The sequence below is a fragment of the Hemicordylus capensis genome, chromosome 5 (genome assembly GCF_027244095.1).
Source record: "Hemicordylus capensis ecotype Gifberg chromosome 5, rHemCap1.1.pri, whole genome shotgun sequence".
NCBI classification, from domain to species: domain Eukaryota; kingdom Metazoa; phylum Chordata; class Lepidosauria; order Squamata; family Cordylidae; genus Hemicordylus; species Hemicordylus capensis.
This window is the reverse complement of record NC_069661.1, coordinates 229544240-229567167: the sequence shown is the minus strand read 5'-3', so window position 1 is coordinate 229567167 and position 22928 is coordinate 229544240. Positions and strand designations below refer to the sequence as shown.

General features: G+C 45.3%; 1 protein-coding gene across 1 annotated transcript in view; it reads right to left on the bottom strand.

Annotated features, from left to right (window-relative positions):
• The window catches only part of LOC128327452 (uncharacterized), a 56913-nt gene that overhangs the window by 15582 nt on the left and 18403 nt on the right, over nt 1-22928 (bottom strand). The window contains exons 7-13 of the mRNA XM_053256251.1: nt 22384-22504; nt 14914-14999; nt 11772-11902; nt 11111-11170; nt 6708-6774; nt 4113-4207; nt 3101-3229 (exon numbers count right to left, since the gene is read on the bottom strand). Coding sequence (XP_053112226.1) covers nt 3101-3229; nt 4113-4207; nt 6708-6774; nt 11111-11170; nt 11772-11902; nt 14914-14999; nt 22384-22504 — 689 coding nt within the window. The remainder of the gene's footprint in view (nt 1-3100; nt 3230-4112; nt 4208-6707; nt 6775-11110; nt 11171-11771; nt 11903-14913; nt 15000-22383; nt 22505-22928) is intronic.

Here is a 22928-nt window from a genome sequence, read left to right as displayed (position 1 = left end):
GGTTTCCTTCCCTCAACAGCCTCTTTGTATCTTTCTTCTGAGCAATCTGTCTTTGAAGGGAACTTCATAGAACGCTGTCCATCAACAGGTAAAGGCTGATGGAAATTCTGAAGAATTTTTGTTGTTGTTCTGTTATTCTGCTGGGATCCTAGGGAAATAATATTTCATTTATAGGTTTTGTCCTCCTTTTCCTTCCCTAGATAATAAAACAGGAGGGGGGAGGAGGAAGGGGGGGGGGGACTGCGGGAGCAATGATCACTTTTTTTTTCCTTCCAGGAATGAATCTTCCGCTTTTTGAGGGTCTCTGTGATGTGTTGCTGAATGGTGTGTGTCTTCTTAACAAAACACTATCAGCCAGTAAATGCAGACTCTTGGTGTTTTGTTTTCCCCCCAATGGTTGTATTAACGGGGGAAAGGGTGGGGTTGCACCTGAATCACTCCTAATCACCCCTTCCATTAGTGTCCCAAAATATGTCTCACCACCACCAAGCAGACTGTGTTTATCTGCGTTTCTACAGCTCGGCACGTACTAGAAACGGAGAGTGTCTGGAAAGAGGTTTGGGTGGAGGCATGGAACCAGACAAGTGGCTTTCAGCACCCTGTCACGACTCTGGTTGATTTCTGAAGAACATGCTCCATGTAGGTGGCCGTGAAGCCAGAGAGGGCTTCGGAAAGATGTCTGGAACTGCAGCCTGGCTACAAAGATAATTGTGAGGCTTTAGGTGGTATTACATTGGTGATTCTCCAGAGGCAGGGGTGGGAGGAAAGTACAAAATAGGATAACCACATTTGAATGACCCTGAGCTCCTCAGAGGAAGCACAGGATACAGCTGCAATTAAAAAAGAAAAAGTGATGGCTAGTTCTAAAGGAGGTGGATTTCAATGGCCATGCATTTGCTCAGCTTCAAAATTTCACGATTGCACAAGCAGAATGTGGGCTTCAATACCTGGATATTATGATTATGATTGTTATGATGCCATCAATGTTTGTGGCACTTTACAAAGTATAAGAAGACAGATCTCTGACCTGAGGATATATAATAATTACTGGCTGACATGATGCCCACCATTATGGCAAGGGTACGCACCACGTCGGGGCTGCTGCGGATGTGTAAGGCAGCCCCGATGCTGTGGAGAATGAGCAGTTCTGTGAGAGGTGCTGCTGCAGTTATTCCCATGGTGGCAAATGGGAGGACTTGCAGCAGCGCTGCAACTGCTCATGCTCTACACAGTGTTGGGGTTGCCTGACATGTCTCCAGCAGTCCTGACACACTGCACACCATCGTCACAGGGGTGCACGTTATCATGTCAGCCTCTAGCTTTGAAGTACAGCTAGTCACAGTGGATGATTTATCTATTTTACACACACACACACACACACACCCCTACCTCAAGCTATACTTGCATCTCCATGCATTATTTTAATGCTGGGTGGGACCATGAATTGTAATTAATTCTGCACATGGCTTCAGTTCACAAGTGACAATTCTGTGACTGAGGCCGATTTTTCCCCAAGGCGCCACATTCTGTGTATCACCCAGTTCACACTAATGTTTCTCCACATGGATCCATTCACATAATCACATGATGAAAATAACTGGGGCAGCCATGTGAGAATCTGCCTTTACCAGCAGAGTTTGGCGTTTTCACAAAAGATGTTTTTAACTTATTATTATTGTTGTTGTACAAGATTTTACATGCACACTTCAAAAGTTAGGAAAGGTGGGGAGGGAGAAAGAAAAGAAAAGAAAAGAAAAGAAAAAAGGAAGGAAAGAAAGAGAAAGAGAAAGAAAGAGAGAGAGAGAGAGAGAGAGAAAAGAAAGAAAGAAAGCAAAAGAAAGAGAAAAAAGAAAGAGAGAGAGAGAAAAGAAAGAAAGAAAGAAAGAAAGAAAGAAAGAAAGAAAGAAAGAAAGAAAGAAAGAAAGAAGAGGGAAGGAAGGAAGGAAGGAAGGAAGGAAGGAAGGAAGGAAGGAAGGAAGGAAGGAAGGAAGGAATCTTTATATAAAACTATGCTTCTAGGACTTCAACTGAAAATTTTTTTTAATGTCATGGGGATGGGGCTATAGCTCAGTGGCAGAGCATTTGCTTTGCATGCGGAAGGTCCCAGCTTCAGTCCCTGGCATCTCCAGCAGGAGGCTTTTGAGACAGCAGGCTTTACTGAGGGTTTTTCCACAAGGCTTTACTACTGTGAGTTTGGGACATAGCGGATACTCTGGATGCAAAAACGAGGTTTAATTTTTTTTTTTTACCCCGACTTAAATTGGGCTAAGTTCCAATACAGAGGTGAAAACCCAAATCATGTGTGAAATGCTCTCTGAAATATCACACAGACTTCAGGGTAAATCTGGCCGATATGTGAATTCACACCCACCCTCCCAAAGTAAAGTCATAAAGTGGCTGTCTGGAAAAGCTCCATGTAAGGCTGGGAAGGCTCACCTTACGTGGCGCAGCAGGGAAATGCTTGACTAACAAGCTGAAGGTTGCCGGTTCAAATCCCCACTGGTACTATATTGGGCAGCTGTGATATAGGAAGATGCTGAAAGGCATCATCTCATACTGCGCGGGAGGAGGCAATGGTAACCCCCTCTTGCAGTCTATCAAAGAAAACCACAGACAGGGCTCTGTGGGCGCCAGGTGTCGGAATCAACTTGACGGCACACTTTACCTTTAAGGCTGGGAAAGGCTCCTTCCTGAAACCTTGAGTTGCTGCTGCCACTCAGGGTAGCCCATACTGAGCTCAACAGGGCAAGTGTCCAACTCAATATAAGGCAGGTTCCTATATTCCTATCTAAAAGAATATCTGTGTTGTCTCACACCATCAGTTCTACAAATACATTTCCAAAAGCCCACAAAATATCACCGTCTACAAACATTTACTGGCTGTTTTTCCTTCCTGTCCATGTATGAACAATTGCCATAATTTTGCAAAGGTGTTTATTCCAAAACTCCCTTGTCTGGAATGTGTCCTTTGTTACTCTCCTAACTACCCCCAGTACTGTTGTCTGCGTTCCCCTTGTCCCATAGGAAAGCAAAGCAAACACAAGCAAGAGGAGATGTTTTGATGCCATCTTGTGCCCACAGAGTTGTATCGGAACCTTACGTATTGCTCTGTTATCTGCTGGTGGATGTCCATGTCTCCCAAGCCAAGGGTGAGCTCTCCACTGCCTGTGATCACGGCACAGTAAGTGGCCGTGTTGTGTCCTTCCAGGCGCAAGACTCCTCCCATATCCTCAAAGCAAGAAAAGAGATGCAATTAGTGGGAACAAACACATTTACATGTTCTGTACAACAGTGCCTCCAGCTATAAAGCTCAAGCAAATTCTTTGCTCATTGTTTTTTTTTTGGAGCAAAACAGACACTGGCCCCAAGCTAGCTATAATTTCACACAACTAGCAGATGCATGTCCTAGTCTCTTGCAGAAAGGATCCAGCCCCCAATTCAATGATGTCCAGAGCAGCACAGCAATGCAGATGTATGTCAACATCAATCAACATGAGCTGCATGCATGAAAGATGACTTTTGCACAAGGTTCTCTCCTGCATGGCTGAGACCTACTGGACAGAACGCAAATGCACCTGCATTGATATCAGTTCAGTGGCACTTAAGCACTAAAAAACATACATCCAATTGATTTCCAGAAGTGTTCTCAGGCCTAGCTTTTCCTGAACTGTTCCAGTTGATTTCCCAAATCTTAATGCCACATTCACCTTGGCTTGAAAGTAAGAGCACCTACAAAGAATCTCATACTCAAGGGTGAAGATGGGGAATAGATAGGGTTGCCTATCCTCCAGGATTGGCCTGGAGGTTTCAGGAATCACCAGTCATCTCCAGGTGGCTATTGGAAACAATCTTGGAGGTCTGAATGGCTTGGTATTGTGGGAAATATTGGAGGAAAGGGGGGGGGGTTGGCTCTAGGAATTAGGTTGACCATCCCTTCAGGATTGACCTAGAGTCTCCAGGAATCAGCATCCATCTCCCAGCAGGCTACTGATAACAATCCTGGATTTTTGTCAAAACATTCCTTATTGTTGTTAAATAGTATCAAACATACAAAAATGTCCTTTTTTGTCTTTAGCTGAAATATACAAATACGATCACATTCTGTACGCTACCATATGCTTGCAGTAATGCAGGACGGACTCCGAGTGCTCATCCTTCCCCATGACAGAGATCAAGAAAGGGGACTTCCCAAGACGACTTAAGCAATCTGGAAAAAGAGCAAAATGGAACAAAGAGGGGGCGGGAGGGGGGGAAGCTGAGGATGAGCCCATCGCTTGGTGGCAGAACATCCCAGGTTCCAGGTTCAATCCCAGGGATCTCCAGGTAGGGCTGGGAAGGACTCCTGCCTGAAACCTCAGAGAAGCTGCTGCCAGTCAGTACTGAGCTAGATGGACCAAGGGTCTGACTTGGTAAATGGCAGCTTCATATTATTATGTATTTATTATTTTTATTTGTTATTTATTTATTGTACATATTCTTATACCACCCAAAACTTACATCTCTTGGCAGTTTACAACAAGATAAAAATAACATTAAAACATTAGTTAAAAACAAAAACAAGAAATCTAAAACACAACCATTTAAAAATTTTAAAACAATATTCGAAAACAACATTAAAAACAATCAAAACAGTATCAGTTAAAAGCCTGGGTGAACAGATGAATCTTTAAAGACTTTTAAAAACTTGTCAGAGATGGGGAGGCTCTTATTTCACTAGGGAGCGCATTCCAAAGCCTCGGGGCAGCAATGGAGAAGGCCCGACCCTGAGTAGCCACCAGACGAGCCGGTGGCAAATACAGACAGACCTCTACTGATGATCTCAATGGGCAGTGGGGTTCATGACGAAGAAGACATTCTCTTAAATACCCAGGGCCTAAGCTGTTTAGGGCTTTATAGGTTATGACCAACAAAAGCACCTTGTATTTTGCCCAGAAACATATAGGCAGCCAGTGTAACTCCTTCAATACAGGAGTAATATAGTCTCTCCTATATGACCCAGAGACCAGCCTGGCTGCCACATTATTAGGCTGTCCTGAGCCCCATGTCTTGGAGTAGTGAAAAATTCCAGCTATTCCAGCTCTCCTTGGATTCTGGGTTCCATTGGTGGAGAGATTGCTGGAAACCTGTGGCTTCTTTGTGATATTTGGTTTATTTAAGGAGGTTGAATGGATGGAGTTGGATGGGTGACTAGTCCATGGGTAACTAAGCACCCATCCACGCATTTGGATGGGTGACGACATCTGTAAGAGTGCTGTCTGCTGTAAGGTATTTCCCTTAGGGGATGGGGCCGTTGCTCAGTGGAAGAACATCTACTTGCATGCAGAAGTCCCAGATTCATTCCCTGGCATCTTCAGCTAAGGCTGGGAGAGATTCCTGCCTGAAATACTGGAAAGCCGCTGCCAGTAGGCAATACTGAGCTGGATGGACTCAGTATAAGGCAGATTCCTATGTTCTTAGAATGACCCAGCGATGGATGAGGGCTACTGTTGTAGTAGCAGTATGCTTTATTGCGATCATTGACAGGTTACTGTTGTATTCAGAAATCCCTGCTAAAGATATGGTTAATTAAGTACTTAATTGAGTAAGATAAAGACAAAAAGAACCAAATACATGCATCTTTTTAACAAATCCTCAACCTGTGAATTGCCATGAGGCATCCTATATAATAAAGTCCCTGGCATGTCCGTCCGTGTCGCCAAGGCTGGTGTCTGTGTCCATGTCTCCCTCAGCTGTTCTGGGCATGCGCGGAGCGCATGCCCAGAACACGCCGAGGGAGACACGACCGCAGGCACCAGGCGGCCATGTTGGCTGGTTGGTCGCCTGGCTGCGGGGAGGCCGGAGGCGGCGCCCGCAGGACCGGCCAGGCTGCGGGGAGGGCAGAGGCGGCGGCGGCGGGACCGGCCCTGCCACGGGGAAAGCCGAGGCAGCGGTGGCGGGTCTGGCCTGGCCGCGGGGAAGGGAGAAACGGCGGCGGGTCCGGCCCGACCGCAGGAAAGGGAAAGGCGACGGCGGCGGGATCGGACCGGCCACAGGGAGGGGAACTGCGGCAGCGGCGGGACCGGCCCGGCCGCAGGAAAGGGAGAGGTGGCGGCGGGTCCGGCCCAGCCGCAGGAAAGGAAGAGACGGCGGCGACGGGACCGGACCTGACCTGGAAGGGAGAGAAACGGCGCCGGCAGGACCAGCCTACTAGCGCCCGTTATTTTAACGGGCTTAAAAATACTAGTTCTATCATAAGAGCATAAGTCCTCTGGGCGGCCATTGTTGTTGGCTGCCCAGAGACGTAAGTTTGGGCAGGGTATAAATTTGATAAATAAATAAATAAGAATAAACTACACCAGGGCCATCGAACCCAGCATTTTGTTTCCCGTTGTGGTCAACCTCTGAGCTCTCACACAGGTAGACCCGGAAAATATACCACCTCTATGCATGCAGTCTCTTTCATGGGTAAGCAGGCAGGCTCCAAGGTATTCAAGATGCATTTATTCACCCAAGATTTTAAATTAGAATTGTGGTTTTAAATTGTTTTAATGTTTTGATTTTTGTTGTACTTGTTTTATGCTGTTGTAAACCACCCAGAGACATACCATACGTTTGGGGCAGTATACAGATAAGATGATAGATAGATAGATAGATAGATAGATAGATAGATAGATAGATAGATAGACAGATAGATTAGAACCCATGTATACTGAGTATGTTAGAGTTACCTGCCAGATTTCTCCCAACACCACCAAAAGATTGTCTAATTGTCGACGGGTTTGTCTGTCCTCCAACCTGCAAGTACAGAGGAAAGGTCAGGAGGAGGAGCCCAAAATGAAATAGTTTTTGGTAATTTCCTTAATTTCTCTACAGTCCCCTACATTGTAAAGGTAAAGTGTGCCATCAAGTCGATTTGACTCCTGGCACCCACAGAGCCCTGTGGTTATTCTTTGGTAAAATACAGGAGGGGTTTACCATTGCCTCCTCCCGCACAGTTTGAGATGATGCCTTTCAGCATCTTCAAGCATTTCCCCACTGCGCCACTTAAGGTGGCCCTATATTGTACAATAATTTTATTACCAGTCCCCACTGGTAAGAAAAGTTACTGCTGGTCCCCACTGGTATCCCGAGTTCTACGGGCCAGCAGTATTCTCTGTAACAGGGATGTTCAGATATGGATTTTCAAAGGCCATTGCAACTGGGGATGCTGGGAGTTGTAGTTACCAACATCTCGGAATCTCTGTTACAGGGACTGCTGCTGGCCAGTTGACATCTAGAGGGAAGCTGGATGTTGTCTAGCACTCTCACCGTTCTCACACATAATAAAACACCACTGGAAGAACGAAGACTTTGGCTCAGTATAAGTATAACTTTGTATAACTTAAGTATAACTTATACAAAGTATAGCTTTGGCTCAGTCTGAATCTAAAAACCTATACTGATTTTGGACTAGTTCAGTGATGAAGGCTTTCCTTGGGAGAACTGTAGTCTTGCAAGAGTGCTCAGAAAATGCATTAGCATGTGTGTCAGCATGCACATCAGCATGTGTGGACACAAAAGTGTGTGTTGACGGTGCGCGGGGCTTTTTGGAATGTGCGCTGCCCCATAGAAAGCTGGAAGGGGCAGCAGAGAGCAGGTAAGCACCTGCTCTGCTTTAAATTTCCCTTCTGAAGTTCTCTAAAAGTGCTCGAATCATACTTCAAACTGTGGTTCAGGCACATCCCTGTAAGGAAATACATCATGTAGCATAAGAATAACAGAATACATTGCATTATAAAATACAGGCCCACGGGATGCACAGTGTTATGGCTTACAATGCTGCACCTCCTGAGACGGCGGCAGACTCCTAAGCAAGCTCCACTGAAGCTCTGAACAAGCAAAGGTGCTAGCTGCGCTTCCTTCATTTCCTCCCATGGTCACGAATGGGGAACGCTGTGAAAGGGCTGCTACCACAACCACACGTTCAGTGGTTGTGCTAGCACTAGCCGGTTATATCACTATGCTATGCAAGATGCACTATGGAGCTGCAACGCTGCGTGTCATGTCGGCCACTGGGAGTTGTGTCAGCTATTAGCATAGATTAGATAGACATAAATGTATCATTTCATGTGAGTGCAAAAGAGTCAAGACCCACATTGTTTGGTTTGGGAAATGGCAGCAGGAGGAGTTGGCATCGTGTTCCCCGTAGCTGGGATTCCCCGAAGTTGTTGACTACAACTCCCATCATCTCAAGTCAAAGGCCATTGCAGCTGGGGATTATGGGAATTGTAGTCAACAACATCTGGGAATCCCTGCTACAGGGAACACTGGATGACATTCTGCTCAGTGCGGTCAAAGAAGAAGCTGAGGCAAAATTCTTGCTCCCCCTGCCAACTGAGTGCCTTACCCTCGGTAGTCCAGTTCTCCTGCTTTGTAAACCACTGGGCACAGATAGATCAAGCCTGCTCCTCAAACGCTAACCAGCACTTTTACCAGGATCCTTTGGGAGCATATATTAGGCACAGAAGCCTCTGTATAGTTTGGAGTGTTAACTTCTCAGCGGCAGGATCAATAATCTGAGTTCCTGAAGTCACACTGTCAATTCCAGGAGTGACTAAAATTCCCTATCATTTCTTCAGAGACTATTTTCTAGAGAGTCACTCTATACCAGGGTAGGCATGGCAACCTTGGCTCTTCAGCTGCTACTGAACTACAACTCCCATCATCCTCAGCCACAACAAATTGCAGGGGGGGTGATGGGAGTTGTAGTTCAACACCAGCTGGAGAGCCAAGGTTGCCTACCCCGGATCTATATAATCTTTCTTGCCCTGGTTCAGGAGGGAATTAAAATGGGCAATTTTGAGCCAACTCCTCAATTCAAAAGAAAAGAAAAGCCAGGCAAGACAGGAAAAAGAAACAGAATGGCCAGAAATTAAAAGACAAGAAATGAATTAAAAATGGAAGACAACACCAATGAGTGGATGGAAAGAGAGGGGAACAATGTATTGAGACTGCTGCAGTCCAACACTTTTTGAGTAGACACACACCTTCCAAGGCAACTCAGCTTTTAGTGTGGTAATAGATCATAAGATTGTGTCACTTATGCTCTTTCAGGTGCTAGTACAGGAGACCAGTTGGGCTACAGCCATTCTATAAAATACATTGTTTCCCACCACCTGTTGATGTCCTTGCATTAAGGTTTCCACATTGATGAAGTTCTCATATTCCTTCTGGAAAACAAAATGCTTAGAAAATCTGATCATCTTGCCTAATACTTATCATGTTTTTCCTTCCCTCCAAGGATTATAAAGTGTTTTCTCAGTTAATTGTTAATGAAATCACTCTTGTACCTTTCCATTTCTCTTTTCAGTCACCTGTCAGCTAGTCACAAATGTGGCCAGACTTTAGGCTAGAGAACAAAGCCTGCTTTTCCAAAAGAAGTGTGTTACATCACTTGGCATCAATTTTCCATCCTAGACATAGGGGGAAGCAAATAGCTCTGTCTATCACCTTTAAGCTTTCTTTCCCCCCTCCGCACCCCCCCCTTCCACTCAGCTGCATCACTCGTGAAACGTTTTTATTGCTCTTTGCTCATGGGTCCAGATGTGTGTTTTCCTTTGGATGGGGTTTCATGACAACCATCATTGTTATCATAGTAACATCTGTAACCCATGAAAGGGAACTGAAGGACAGGTAGCACCACACCTGTGCACTTCAAAGAAGAGTTCCATTGCTAGTGCTATCTTCATTCTGAAAAGTGCTCGTTTCTTTCTAACTCTAAGGTGCAAATCAGGGTCTCAAATCAGGGTCTCTGGCAGTGGGGATCAAGCATCTTACTCCTTGTGTCGTGATAGCCTGCCAAAAGGAGGACCTACTGGCCTGCTCTCTGCTGCACCACAGCACCACCACTACATATGGCCACAGGACAGTATTGCAGGAACTAGCTCAGAAGAAAGTCAGGTGACACAAGGGACCGATAAGGTCCTCTGAAGGTTCTGACTATGGTCTGGCTCCTCAGTCTAAGCAACTTGTGGATCAGGTACAGACTGCTCTCAAAGTGTGCCCAGACGTAGCTGGAAGCAGGTGTGTGGGGGTGCTTTTCTGCTGTAGAGCAAACTTGATCTAATAACACAAGTACAGCCTCCAGATCAATTGCTAAATAATAATAATAATAATAATTCGATTTCTATACCACCCTTCCAAAAATGGCTAAGTGCGGTTTACACAGAGAAATAACAAACAAGATGGAACCCTGTCCCCAAAGGGCTCACATTTTAAAAAGAAACATAAGATAGACACCAGCAACAGTCACTGGAAGTACTGTGCTGGGGGTGGATAGGGCCAGTTACTGTCCCCCTGCTAAATAAAGAGAATCACCACGATAAAAGGTGCCTCTTTGCCCAGTTAGCAGGGGTATCTGCTCTTCCTGTTTGCTCATTCCCAAGAAATGGGAGAAATGGGAAGAAATGCCTCTTCCTGTTTGCTCATTCCCAGTGCTTCAAACGGGCTGTTCGCTTTGTCGTTGTTTTTAATCACACCTTTAATAAAAGAGTACTTACCATTTAAAAGGTACTCTGAGAAGGTGGGAGCAGTGCCTTCATGACTGACACAAGGGCTAGCCAATCAGCACTGTGCAAATCCAGCTTATGGCCAAACGTGGATGCAGACATCCATAATTTGAGCAGTTAGTGGAAACACACCCATTGTGTTTCGGGCACATAGGCAACTTTTGTCCCCCAGATCAAGCTCATGGGGAAACTATTATCCAAAGCTTTCAAGCAGAAGTTTCCTGCCCCCCTCCCAAGCTTGATCTGGGGGCAAGGATAACATATAAGCCCAAAATGCAATAAGTGCATTTCCAGTCACTGCTCAAATTATATATGTCTTTATGCACCCTCATACCGCCCACTTCTCTGACCCCACATACCTGTTGGGTTGCCTGCCAGCTTCCTAATTTGTTATCTTCCTGGTGAATATCTACTGCCTCCAGATTGCCGGCCCTTACATCCTTACTTTCTTACATCCTTAAACTCTTAAACCCTTTACACGTAGATATAAGCAATCTTGAGTTGCTTATATCTACCAAGCTTTGATGCAGGACACAGAACGAAGGTGAGAATAACATTGTCTGAGTACTGCTAAGCACAATTACCACTAGTGCTGGTTCTCGCGCCTTAGCTATGAAATCAACGTTGATACCACCAATCACCACCTGAAAGGGGGAGAAAAAACCAAGATGGAAACATGTGGCAGAATAAACTTGCAGAGCTCATCAGACTGCTCGGGTCCTTTCATTAGCAGGGGTGGCCTCAGCATAGTCAACAACAGAGCATTTGCCCAGGGCTGAGATAACTTAGTTCAGTTATATAATTCAGTCATTTCCCACCCAGCAAGAACCATGGCCAACTATCCCAGCCAGAGATATCTTTCATGACAGTTGCCTTTGACCAATATATCTGGCCCAGTGGTGTAACTAGGCCAGAACATATAAATGGCCACACACAGAGTGGAAGGGGGAAAAAACTAGTTGAAGCAGGCCCAATGCTGAGGCATTGGGTGGGCAAGCATCCTTCAGTAGGATGGGGGAAAGTTTGGAAAACCCCAGTGTAAGCCTACACAACTACACTACAAGACTGGTGTGGATAGCCCCCCACCCCACTCCGCTGCTATTTTTTCATTTCCAAGAAGGCAGCAAAACCACACGGTTTATTGAGTCTCTGGTGGGCCACCGTAGATGGCAGACAGACTACGCTTGGCTTGATGGAACTGTCTTTTTGAGAAAGGGGAAAGCCCTCACAGAGCAGAGTACTCACTGGTCTTGGCACAGCAGATGCATTTCCCTTTTGAGGGGAGCCATCTCTCCTTCCCTGGGCTCTTTGGATCTTGTTCAGGGCCACAGCTATGCGGCTGCCCACTCTTGCGTTGTTCTTGATCAAGGCAATATCTGATTGGGGGTGATGAAAGGAAAGGGCGGGAAAAACCCAGGTACAAAAGAAAGCTGGTGAAAATGTTGGAGATGTGACTCCATAGGCATTGACTCCAAACACCATATTGACTCCCTTTTGACCACTAGGGACATTAGGAGTGGAGGTAGAAAGTGTAGGACTTGCCACTTTGTTCTCTCTTACTTCTGTATATATTATTTCCTTATTAGATTTATATACCACCTGATATATATCTTTCTCTAAGAGGAGTACACAATCCAAGTTACAATCTAAAACAAAACAAACAAAACACTTTCACATAATAAAAACAATTAAAAACAATTCACAGAATAAAACAATTTCACAGAGTAAAACCACCAAACAGTTTAAAATCAGCTTTAACTAAAAGCCTGAGAAAACAGGTGTTCTTCAGGGTCTTTTAAAAAGCAATCAGAGATTGAGAAGCTCTTATTTTGACAGGGAATGAATTCCAAAATCCTAGGGTAGCCACAGAGAAGGCCCAGCTCTGAGTCGCCACCAGATAAGCCGGTGGCAAATGTATCCGGACAGGGGTGTAGCTAGGGGAACAGGGGAACCTCCACAGATGATCTTAATTAAGATGATCTTAATAGGCGGCAGGGTTCATGACAAAGAAGGCACTCTCTTAAGTACCCTAGACCTAAGCCATTAAGGGCTTTATAGGTAATAACCAGCACTTTGTATTTCACCCAGAAACATATCGGCAGCCAGTGCAATTTTTTAAAATCGGTGTTATATGGTCCCTTTGAGTTGTCCCAGAGACCAATCTGTCTGTCGCATTCTGTACCAGTTGTTGTTTCCAGACTACATGCAAAGGCAGCCCCATGTAGAGTGCAATACAGTAGTCAAGCCTGGAGGTCACCAGTATAACTATCTTTTTAAAGTCATTTACCTCCAGAAACAAGTGTAGCTGACATATCAGCCAAAGCTGATAGAAAACACTCCTGGCCACTGCCTCAACCTGAAAAACCAGGGAGAGTTTTGGTTCCAGGATCACTCTCAAACTACATACCTGATATTCCAGGAAGAGTGTAATCCCATCCAGAACAGGCAGATCTAAACCATCTCTCAGATCTTAAGAAGAACATAAGAACATGAGAAAAGCCCTCCTGGATCAGGCCCAAGGCCTATCTAGTCCAACATCCTGTTTCACAGTTGCCCACCAGATGCCTCTGGGAAGCCCACAGGCAAGAGCTGAGGGCATGCCCTCTCTCCTATTGTTAATCCCCTGCGACTGGTATTTAGAGATATCTTGCCTCTGGTGGCCTATAGTGGTGGCCTAACCTCCATCTTATTTGCATTCAACTTCAGTTTGTTATCCCTCATCCAGCCCATTACTGTCTCCAGGCAGGCATTTAGGGAGGTTATGCCATTACCTGAGGAAGTTGATAGGGAGTAATAGATTTGGTACATTGGCAACACCCTACACCAAATCTCCTGATCAGCCGCGGAGCCAGCCGAACAGCGGCCTGGGTCCAGCCCCGCTCAACGGCCCCCTCCAGATATGCCCATGCATATGATGCCATGCACACGGAGGCGTGGCTCGGGCTCCAGAGGAGCCCAAAGTGAACTCCCCCCTCCCGCCCAGACTGCCGAGAGCCTGGGAGAACTCTCCGTCAGTTATTTCAGGCTGCGCCAGCTGCCCAATAGGACATTTTTCCCTTTGTCTCCCTCCAGGGAGAGAAAGGGGAAAACATCCTATCGGGCAGCCTAGGTTCTTTGAACCCGTTGGCACAATGGTGGCTATGCCCCCTGCTCCTGATGATCTCTCCAAGCGGTTTCATGTAGATATTCTGTATCTCTGCTCTAACTCTTCTGTGATTGGTAGACTGATGTTCTTAGGATACCCCCTTCTTCGTTCTCTCTGATCTTTCTTCTTTCCTTCCACCATGAGGTAGCTAACACAGCATACAGGCTTTTTATCTAAGTGTATTACTTCTTAAAATAAACCATTGTTTGTTTTAGCCCTTAAGCAATTGTCTCCAGATCTCCACTGTGAGCTCTGTTCTCATCAAATTGGGTTGACTCAAATTCTCCTTTACAGAAAATACATCCTCTTCTCAAAGGCTGCATCATTGAATTGTGCTGCCCCCACCCTTCTGGAAGGGGACATTTTTACCTCCCCGGCCATGAAGTGTGTGAGGGTGGTTTTGTATAAGTCACTATAAAGGCCCAGTTCAGTTAACCAGCGTTCATGGCCGAGGTTTCAGTTCTTAACTCCAAATCATGCCACAGATGTTCACCAAACCGTGGCCATCCAAACTCCAGTTGAAGGAGAGGGGAGCCCCTCTCTGCCGCCTGGCCACCGAGGCACATCCCATCTGCCTCTATGATTGGAGTTTGGAATAGGCACGGAACCGCGGTTATAGCTGAGTCAGCATTTGGATGTAATGCTTTGGTGGCAAAACCTCAGTTGTCGGTGGCAAAACTTAGAGATGATCAAAGGTTCCAACTGGAGTTTGGCGAGGTGAGCCGGAGAAAGCTTTTGGCCCGTAACCGCGTTTTTGTGCGTTCGGATGTACTGCAGTTACAACCTTGGCTAGCTGTGGTTATCCTGTAGGTCTGAACTCAGCCAAGAAGAGCCCTGCTGGATGAGGCCACAAATCCATCTAGGCTAGCACCCTGCTTCCCACAACCAGCTGCCATGTGGAAGTCCACAAGCAAGACATGAAGGCAACAGCCCTCTCTGGCTGTTGTTTCCCAGCAGCCCTCTCTGACTGTTGTTTCCTAACAGTCAGCCATCTAGTGGAGCACTTTCTATCACTAGTAGGTCTATCACTAGCTCATAGTCATGATGGCTATATGGAACCTCTGGGTTCACATATAGCCATCATGACTATGAGCTACCGATAGACCTAATTTCCATTTAAAAGAAAGCAACTGGGAAAGAGTTTGGGACAGTGGTCTTTTCAGATTTTCAGACAATATGAGGACTTGGAGAGAAGATTTTGCAGTTGGCTTGCAGGGATAAGGTATTTTCAGGAAAGGATACTGGAGTTCAGGGACTCCCCACTGGATAACTCATTCACCCTCTGCAACAAGAATGGTGTAAGCTCTTTTCCTGTGATTCCCTTTTCCCTGCAGATGTAACAACAACCATAACAGTAGTCTTGGATGAGAACAGGCAATTCACTTATAGAATTATATATACTTAAAGAAACTAAATCAACCATTTTTGCCATTAAGAGAGAGGTGTGTGTGTGTGTGTGTGTGAGAGAGAGAGAGAGAGAGAGAGAGAGAGAGAGATCAGGTGATTTTTAGTTCTTGTGGTTGAGGGCATATTTACACTATGAACATAAACTAAAGTCCTCAAAACAATATTCTCAGAACGCTTGTACAAACAATCATATCACTGTGAAGTGGTATGTATATAATCTGAGGGATAAGGCCAGGGCAGAAGTATATACATGGCTTTTTGTTTAGATGAAGAACCAAACTGAACACAGGAAATTGATTCTGTGTTGCTGACCCGACTGGTACATAGCACTGATTAGCTGAAAATAAGTGACATCACCACCCCTCCTTCCTCCTCCCTGCCAAAGCAATTTTTCAACATTTAAACAATTGATTCTGCCTTTTTCTTTTTCTTTTTCTTTTTAAAAGCGGGGAGGATAAAGAATGTACATTTAACTGAATAAATGAGATGCTGGTCCAGTGGAGAGCTGGTCTTGCGGTAGCAAGCATGAATTGTCCCCTTTGCTAAGCAGGGTCCATCCTGGTTGCATTTGAATGGGAGACTACATGTGTGAGCATTGTAAGAGATTCACCTTAGGGGATGGGGACGCTCTGGGAAGAGCACCAGATGAAGACCCATGGAGCATGGCACGGCTCTTTATTTCAGTTTTTTTAAAAAAATTTTGCCATTTTTCCATCTTTGTTTCCCATGCAAGAACCTAACCTGTGCATGAACTGGTTCGGGGGCCCTTTTAGGGAACCTCTGAACTGGTTCAAAGATCCAGTGGTTCAGCCAGTTCAGCAGTGGGGGTGGGGGGGTGTTACCTTTAAGAAGCAGGTAGGGTGCTCTCCCCCCCCCACCCTCCCCACCTGCACTGTGCTTAAAAACGGTCCTGTGGGGTGGCCGCATACCTCTTTGCTGCCCAAGTGCATGTCGGACTAGAAGTGCCCGGTGCACACGTGCACGTCGCACACGTCATGCTCTCTCTCTCTTGCGCAGCGTGCACACGTATGTGCACTAGGCACTTCTGGTCAGACACACCAGGGCAACAAGGAGGTACCTTTTTTAAGCACAGCGCCAATGGGGGAAATGCAGCGGGAGGGGTGTAAAAACACCCTCCCTGCTCCTTAAAGGTAACTACCACCACCTCGCCGTCGAACTGGCAATCACCGGTTCCACGCACATCCCTACCTCCCAGTTCCCATTGCCCCAATGCCTTGTTATCCGCAGTTTTATTACCCGCAGAAATCTGCAGGAACAGAAGCCTCATGGATAATGGGGTACATCTGTACATCTGTTCTGAAGTCAGTTTGGTTATATAGGTTTTCAAGGGGGTGGAACTTAGTTGCGTGCACCCTTAAGTAATGGAATTCCATTGGATGATGTCCATGAAACAATCAAGGTGTGTGCGACGTAACCTCGCCCTCTGCTGGAGAAAGTCAGACAATATTCCAGCCCATTGGAAAAGTTGGGAATATTTACATGGGACTATCAAACCCGCTGTTCCCCATTCAGGGAACCAAGCTAATTAGGATTGTTTAGTCAAGCTCTAATACCCACAATAATATCTAACAATAATATAGCAGTTTTCTTATATCCACAAATCACTTCATGTTCAATACCCCCAAACACTGGCAAAGTATGCCAGAATTTTTATCCCCATATCATAGATGGGAAGCTTAGGAACATAGGAACATAGGAAACTGCCATATACCGAGTCAGACCATTGGTCTATCTAGCTCAGTATTGTCTTCACAGACTGGCAGTGGCTTTTCCAAGGTTGCAGGCAGGAATCTCTCTCAGCCCTATCTTGGAGATGCCAGGGAGGGAACTTGAAACCTTCTGCTCTTCCCAGAGCGGCTTCATCCCCTGAGGGGAATATCTTGCAGTGCTCACACATCAAGTCTCCCATTCATATGCAACCAGGGCAGACCCTGCTTAGCTAAGGGGACAAGTCATGCTTGCTACCACAAGACCAGCTCTCCTCTCCTGAGGGGACAATGACTCTTTAATCCAGGGTTTCTTAAACCTGGGTCTCCAGAGGTTGTTGGACTACAAAATTTATTAATTTTTTTGATTTTTTTTTTTTTTGGCAGAGCAGTCCCCCTCCCCCGGTCCCGGTGCCCCCCCCCATTGGCATTGCTCATCCGGCACTGGGCACTGTAAGGGAGGGGCATCATAATCATAATAGTCATCATTGCATCATAATTCTGATGTTTGAGATACAAGCCAACTTCACAGGGTTGTTGTGAGGAAAACCCTAAGTATGTAGTGCATTTTGAAATTTTTGGTAATTTTTGTAATTTTTTAAATTTTTAAAATAAAAGTTTTCTGAAACATGTGTGTCAGTCAGATGTATGTTGGGGGGGTGGGGGGGCGCAATTTCAGTGCTTGCCCCGGGCGCCGTTTTCCCTAGTTACGCCTCTGCTACAACTACCATCATCCCCAGCCATGACCCCTGTGGCTGGGGATGATGGGAGTGGTAATCCAACAACATCAGAAGACCCAAGTCTGAGAACCTCTGGATTATACCATCCAGCAAGTTCCTGGTGAAGTAGTAGTGGGTAACAAGTTCTAAAGGGGCCTGTGTGCAAAAATTGAACTTGGGCCCTATCAGATAATTTCCCCAAAGGTTTCAATGGGAAACTCAAAAAAGATTAAAAAATCTGCGAATTATCAGCACTTTCTCTGAACTAGGATAGGACTGGGGGGAAAGCACATATATGTTTGTAGTCTGGATATGTGCCCACCAGCTACATCTCTTCCCAGTGCTGAAGGATGACACTTTGCCCAGGGGCAATTATGACATCACCTGTGGGTCCTCTATTATGATGCACTCATTGTCTCCTTGGTGATGGCTAAAGCTCCATCACCAAACATTAGCCATCAAGATGTGGAGGATGCAGGAGAAGAAGAAGCAACTCACAGGGCCAGCTTGGTTGTCCTCCTCCTATCCCAAGAATTAATAGGATGAGCATGGCAAAGCAGTTGTGCTCATTTTAAATATACAAATGTCAGGTAAGAAATAGTTTTATGTTCTAAAACAGGAATTTGTAATGACTGGAGATTGTTTAAAACCAAGTGATCCAGCAGATGAGGCAAGTATTTCAGCATCTCTAAATGTCAAATCTTTCACTTCCTTTCTTTGTTTGGCTCTTTAAATAACCATTTCCAAGGCTTAATTCTAAGGGGAAAGATACTACTTTGCCTGGAATAGAATCTTTACCCTGGAAATAGATCAATTTGAACAGGATGTACTACAGACGAATGGACAATAAGACAACCTTCATTTTGGGAACCATCTGGAAAAGCTGGGGAGAAAAAAATCCCACCAAATTTAAGCAAATAAACTCATAGCAAAAAACTGTGATGCACGGCAAGGAATGATGCAAAGTAAGCAACATAACATTGCACTGTTTCAGAAAAAGGTAAGTGAAAAACTTCAGATATTAACATCACACACACAGAGTTAAGTGCTTTATTGCTAAAGAAAGCACTCACTTGGTTTCTTTTCTAGAGAACGAGAGGCAACCTTATTGCCATGTGCTTTATTAGCAGGAAATGGCTTGGCGTGAAATGCATGGTTTTCAATCAGTTTAAGAAAGCAACAAACTCATAACAAAAAGTCTGAAGACACACATTGTTGCACTGTTTCAAGAAGGAGGAAGTGTAAAAGATCACAGGTGGTCACCACCAGCATGGAGGTAAGTCCTTAAGAGGTAAGTCCTTTCTTGCCAAAGAAAATGGCTACTTGGATTATTTCCTGGTCCACTGGCCTTTTCAAACCAATTGCAGAAGACATCTATTATGGCTAAATTTTGATCTGACCATTTGGATTACTGTATGGCAGACTGAAAGTTAATTTTCCAGTTTACAGGGAACTGCAAACTGTGTGTTATCTCAATAGAAAACAACACGCTTCTCTAAGGTAAGAAAAAATACACCTTTGTCTTGCCTGGGAAGAGACTTGTGCAGAGAACCAGATGTGGGGTAATCTTTATTTGCAGGAAATAACTTGGCTTGAAAAGCATAAAACAATTTGTGGTTCCCCACAAGCTTAAGAAAGCAAGAAACCCATGACAAAATGTCTGGTGTTGTAAGGAACATCAACATTATTGCTTTGCCTCAGGCTGTGAAATATCACCAGGGTGGAAATAGACCCTTGAAAAGCAAGTCATAGAAGTGGCTGCTTGGTTCCATTTCTAGCCCACTGGCCTTTTCAAGCCAATCACTGAAGACTAAGAGCCCTTTCTCATGATTGGTGAGAAAGGGCTCGAGGGAGAGCAGGGAGGAAGGCTGTTTGCACTGACCTCCCTGCAGAGGATTCCTCTTGGCTCCCTGGATGGGCCGATCGCCTGTCCACAGGATTGACAGCAGCCACCAGCAGCGCAGAGGGTCAGAGGCTGGGAAGCTTTGTCCCAGCCCCGGGAACTCCATAATGCACTGTATGCGTGCATTATGGGGATTCCCCCAACGCTGGCTAGGAGCCCTGCAGTCTCCCAGCCCTAGCTGCAAGCAGACAGGGCTGGCAGATGATCCAAAAACTGGTGCTAAGAGAGCACTTGACCTCATTTAAAGGTGGGCTCCAGAGGTGGGTTTGCCACCGGGAGCCACATGGCTCCTGGTGGTTCTGACCATCAGCCAAGTCTGGGCTTGGCTTTCTTAGCCCGGTTTTGGCTGATCATCAGAACAGCCTCTAAGTGTGTGGACTTTGTTAGTTTTTAATGACTTTTTGAAAATCTAAAACTGTTCTAGAATTTGTTATAACTGCTTTGTTTCATGGCAAAAAGTGTTATAACCTATTTGTTTCACAGCAGAAAGGTTTTTTTAAAGTTGTAGAACTGAATTCCCACCCTGTCTATAATTCAAGTCTCATTTGTAGGAAACGGCTCCTTGGTATTACCTCCATTTTTTGCATCCCATGTTATAACTACAGAACGACTGGGCAAGAAGTTTCCAATATGCATATGGGAGTAAACATGATGGTAGCACTGAATATGTGGACATTCAAGGAGATCAGCCCACTTGTTCATTTTTAATGAATATTAAAAACCAATGTGGACTGGTCTCCTTAAATCTACAGACTTTTAATCCTACAATCATGTAGGAGCACCATGTAAAATTTCAGAGCTTTCTGTCTTGTCATAGCAAGCATGACTTGTCCCCATAGCTAAGCAGGGTTTGCCCTGGTTGCATATGAATGGGAGACTTGATGTGTGAGCACTGCAAGATATTCCCCTCAGGGGATGAAGCCGCTCTGGGAAGAGCAGAAGGTTTCAAGTTCCCTCCCTGGCTTCTCCAAGATAGGGTTGAGAGAGATTCCTGCCTGCAACCTTGGAGAAGCCGCTGCCAGTCTGTGAAGACAATACTGAGCTACAGTGAGGGAAATAAGTATTTGATCCCCTGCTGATTTTGTCTGTTTGCCCTCTGACACAGAAATGACCAGGCTATAATTGGAATGGTAGGTTTATTGTAGCTGTGAGAGACAGAATAACAACAAACAAACCCTCAAAAGCCCAGTGCCCAAAAGTCAGCGATGGATTTGCATTGTAGTGAGGGAAATAAGTATTCGATCCCCTATCAACCAGCAAGATTTCAGGCTCCCAGGTGTCTTTTCACTATATGCAGGTAATGAGCTGAGATGAGGAACACCCTCTGTAAGGGAGTGCTCCTAATCCCAGCTTGGTACAGTACCTGTATAAAAGACACCTGTCCATAGAAGCAAGCAATCACTCAGCTTCCAAACTCACCACCATGCCCAAGACCAAAGAGCTGTCGAAGGATGTCAGGGACAAGGTTGTAGACCTGCACAAGGCTGGACTGGGCTACAAGACTATTGCCAAGCAGCTTGGTGAGAAGGTGACTACAGTTGACACGATAACTCGCAAATGGAAGAAACACAAAATAACTGTCAATCTCCCTCGGTCTGGGGCTCCATGCAAGATCTCATCTCGTGGAGTTGCAATGATCGTGAGAACGGTGACAAAGCAGCCCAGAACTACACGGGGGGAACTTGTCGATGATCTCAGGGCAGCTGGAACCATAGTCACCAAGAAAACAATTGGTAACACACTACGCCGTGAAGGACTGGAATCTTGCAGTGCCCGCAAGGTCCCCCTGCTCAAGGCAGCACATGTACAGGCCCGTCTTCTGTTTGCCAATGCACATATGAATGATCCAGAGGAGAACTGGGCGAAAGTGTTGTGGTTAGATGAGACCAAAATCGAGCTCTTTGGCATCAACTCAACTCGCCGTGTGTGGAGGAGGAGGAATGCTACCTATGAGCCCAAGAACACCATCCCCACTGTCAAACATGGAGGTGGACACATTATGCTTTGGGGGTGTTTTTCTGCTAAGGGGACAGGACACCTTCACCGTATCGAAGGGACGATGGACGGGACCATGTACCGTCAGATCTTGGGTGAGCACCTCCTTCCCTCAGCCAGGGCATTGAGAATGGGTCGTAGATGGGTATTCCAGCATGACAATGACCCAAAACACACAGCCAAGGCAAGAAAGGAGTGGCTCAAGAAGAAGCACATGAAGGTCCTGGAGTGGCCCAGCCAGTCTCCAGACCTTAATCCCATAGAAAATCTGTGAAGGGAGCTGAAGATTCGGGTTGCCAAACATCAGCCTCGAAACCTTTCTGACTTGGAGAGGATCTGCAAAGAGGAGTGGGACAACATCCCTCCTGGGTTGTGTGCAAACCTGGTGGCCAACTACAAGAAACGTCTGACCTCTGTGATTGCCAACAAGGGTTTTGCCACCAAGTACTAAGACATCTTTTGTGAAGGGATCGAATACTTATTTCCCTCACTACAATGCAAATCCATCGCTGACTTTTGGGCACTGGGCTTTTGAGGGTTTGTTTGTTGTTATTCTGTCTCTCACAGCTACAATAAACCTACCATTCCAATTATAGCCTGGTCATTTCTGTGTCAGAGGGCAAACGGACAAAATCAGCAGGGGATCAAATACTTATTTCCCTCACTGTAGATAGACCAACGGTCTGATTCAGTATATGGCAGTTTCCTATGTTCCATTAAGGAGTTATTGATATCTGAGTTTCCCATTGACTCCTACGGGGCAATTATTATTTAAATTGGAAATTCTGGCACAGCTCCCCCTAGCGATGTCTCGTGTTCATTGCACACATTTGCTCAATTGTATATGTGCCCCTGCTAAGAATAGATTTGAACCTTTACAAACTCATTGCTTGTACTGTTATGCTACACCTACTTTCCTTGCTCATTTACGACAAAAGAGAAAGACTGAAGTGATTCTTACCAAGCCTCTTTCAAAGCCTGCTGGATTGCCTCTTCAATAAGCTGCCCTGAAGTTGCTTGATCCTTCGGGCATGGCACTGCAATCAGCACTCCACTGCCCAACTGCAAAGTCAATGACCTAGCTGAGAAAGAATAGTTGTAACTGCCACAGCAATCATGTTGTGCATAATCCAATCAACAGATAACAGGACCAAGAGAAGCTATCACTTTATCAGCTAGCTTTCATATTTAAAATAAAGACATAAAAGAGGGGACAATCATTGCTTTTTTGTCCCATTAATCCTTGGCATCACTTGAAATCTGTTCTTCATCTAGTATATCTAATGCCCTCCCAGAGTAAATCTGTAACCTTCTTTTGCCCCTAACCTTCCGTAAGTGGCTGAAGATTTGTCTTTGCATTAGAAGCCAAAGTAATTTCTTGGTCTCTTTGTTTTTAGATATCCTGGTTTGACCATTTTTAGCTTCTGTCACTAATGGCAGTATTTCTGCCACACTAATGTAATAATTGTTTTTATTGATTTTCTATTTGTTTTTATTTCTTTGATC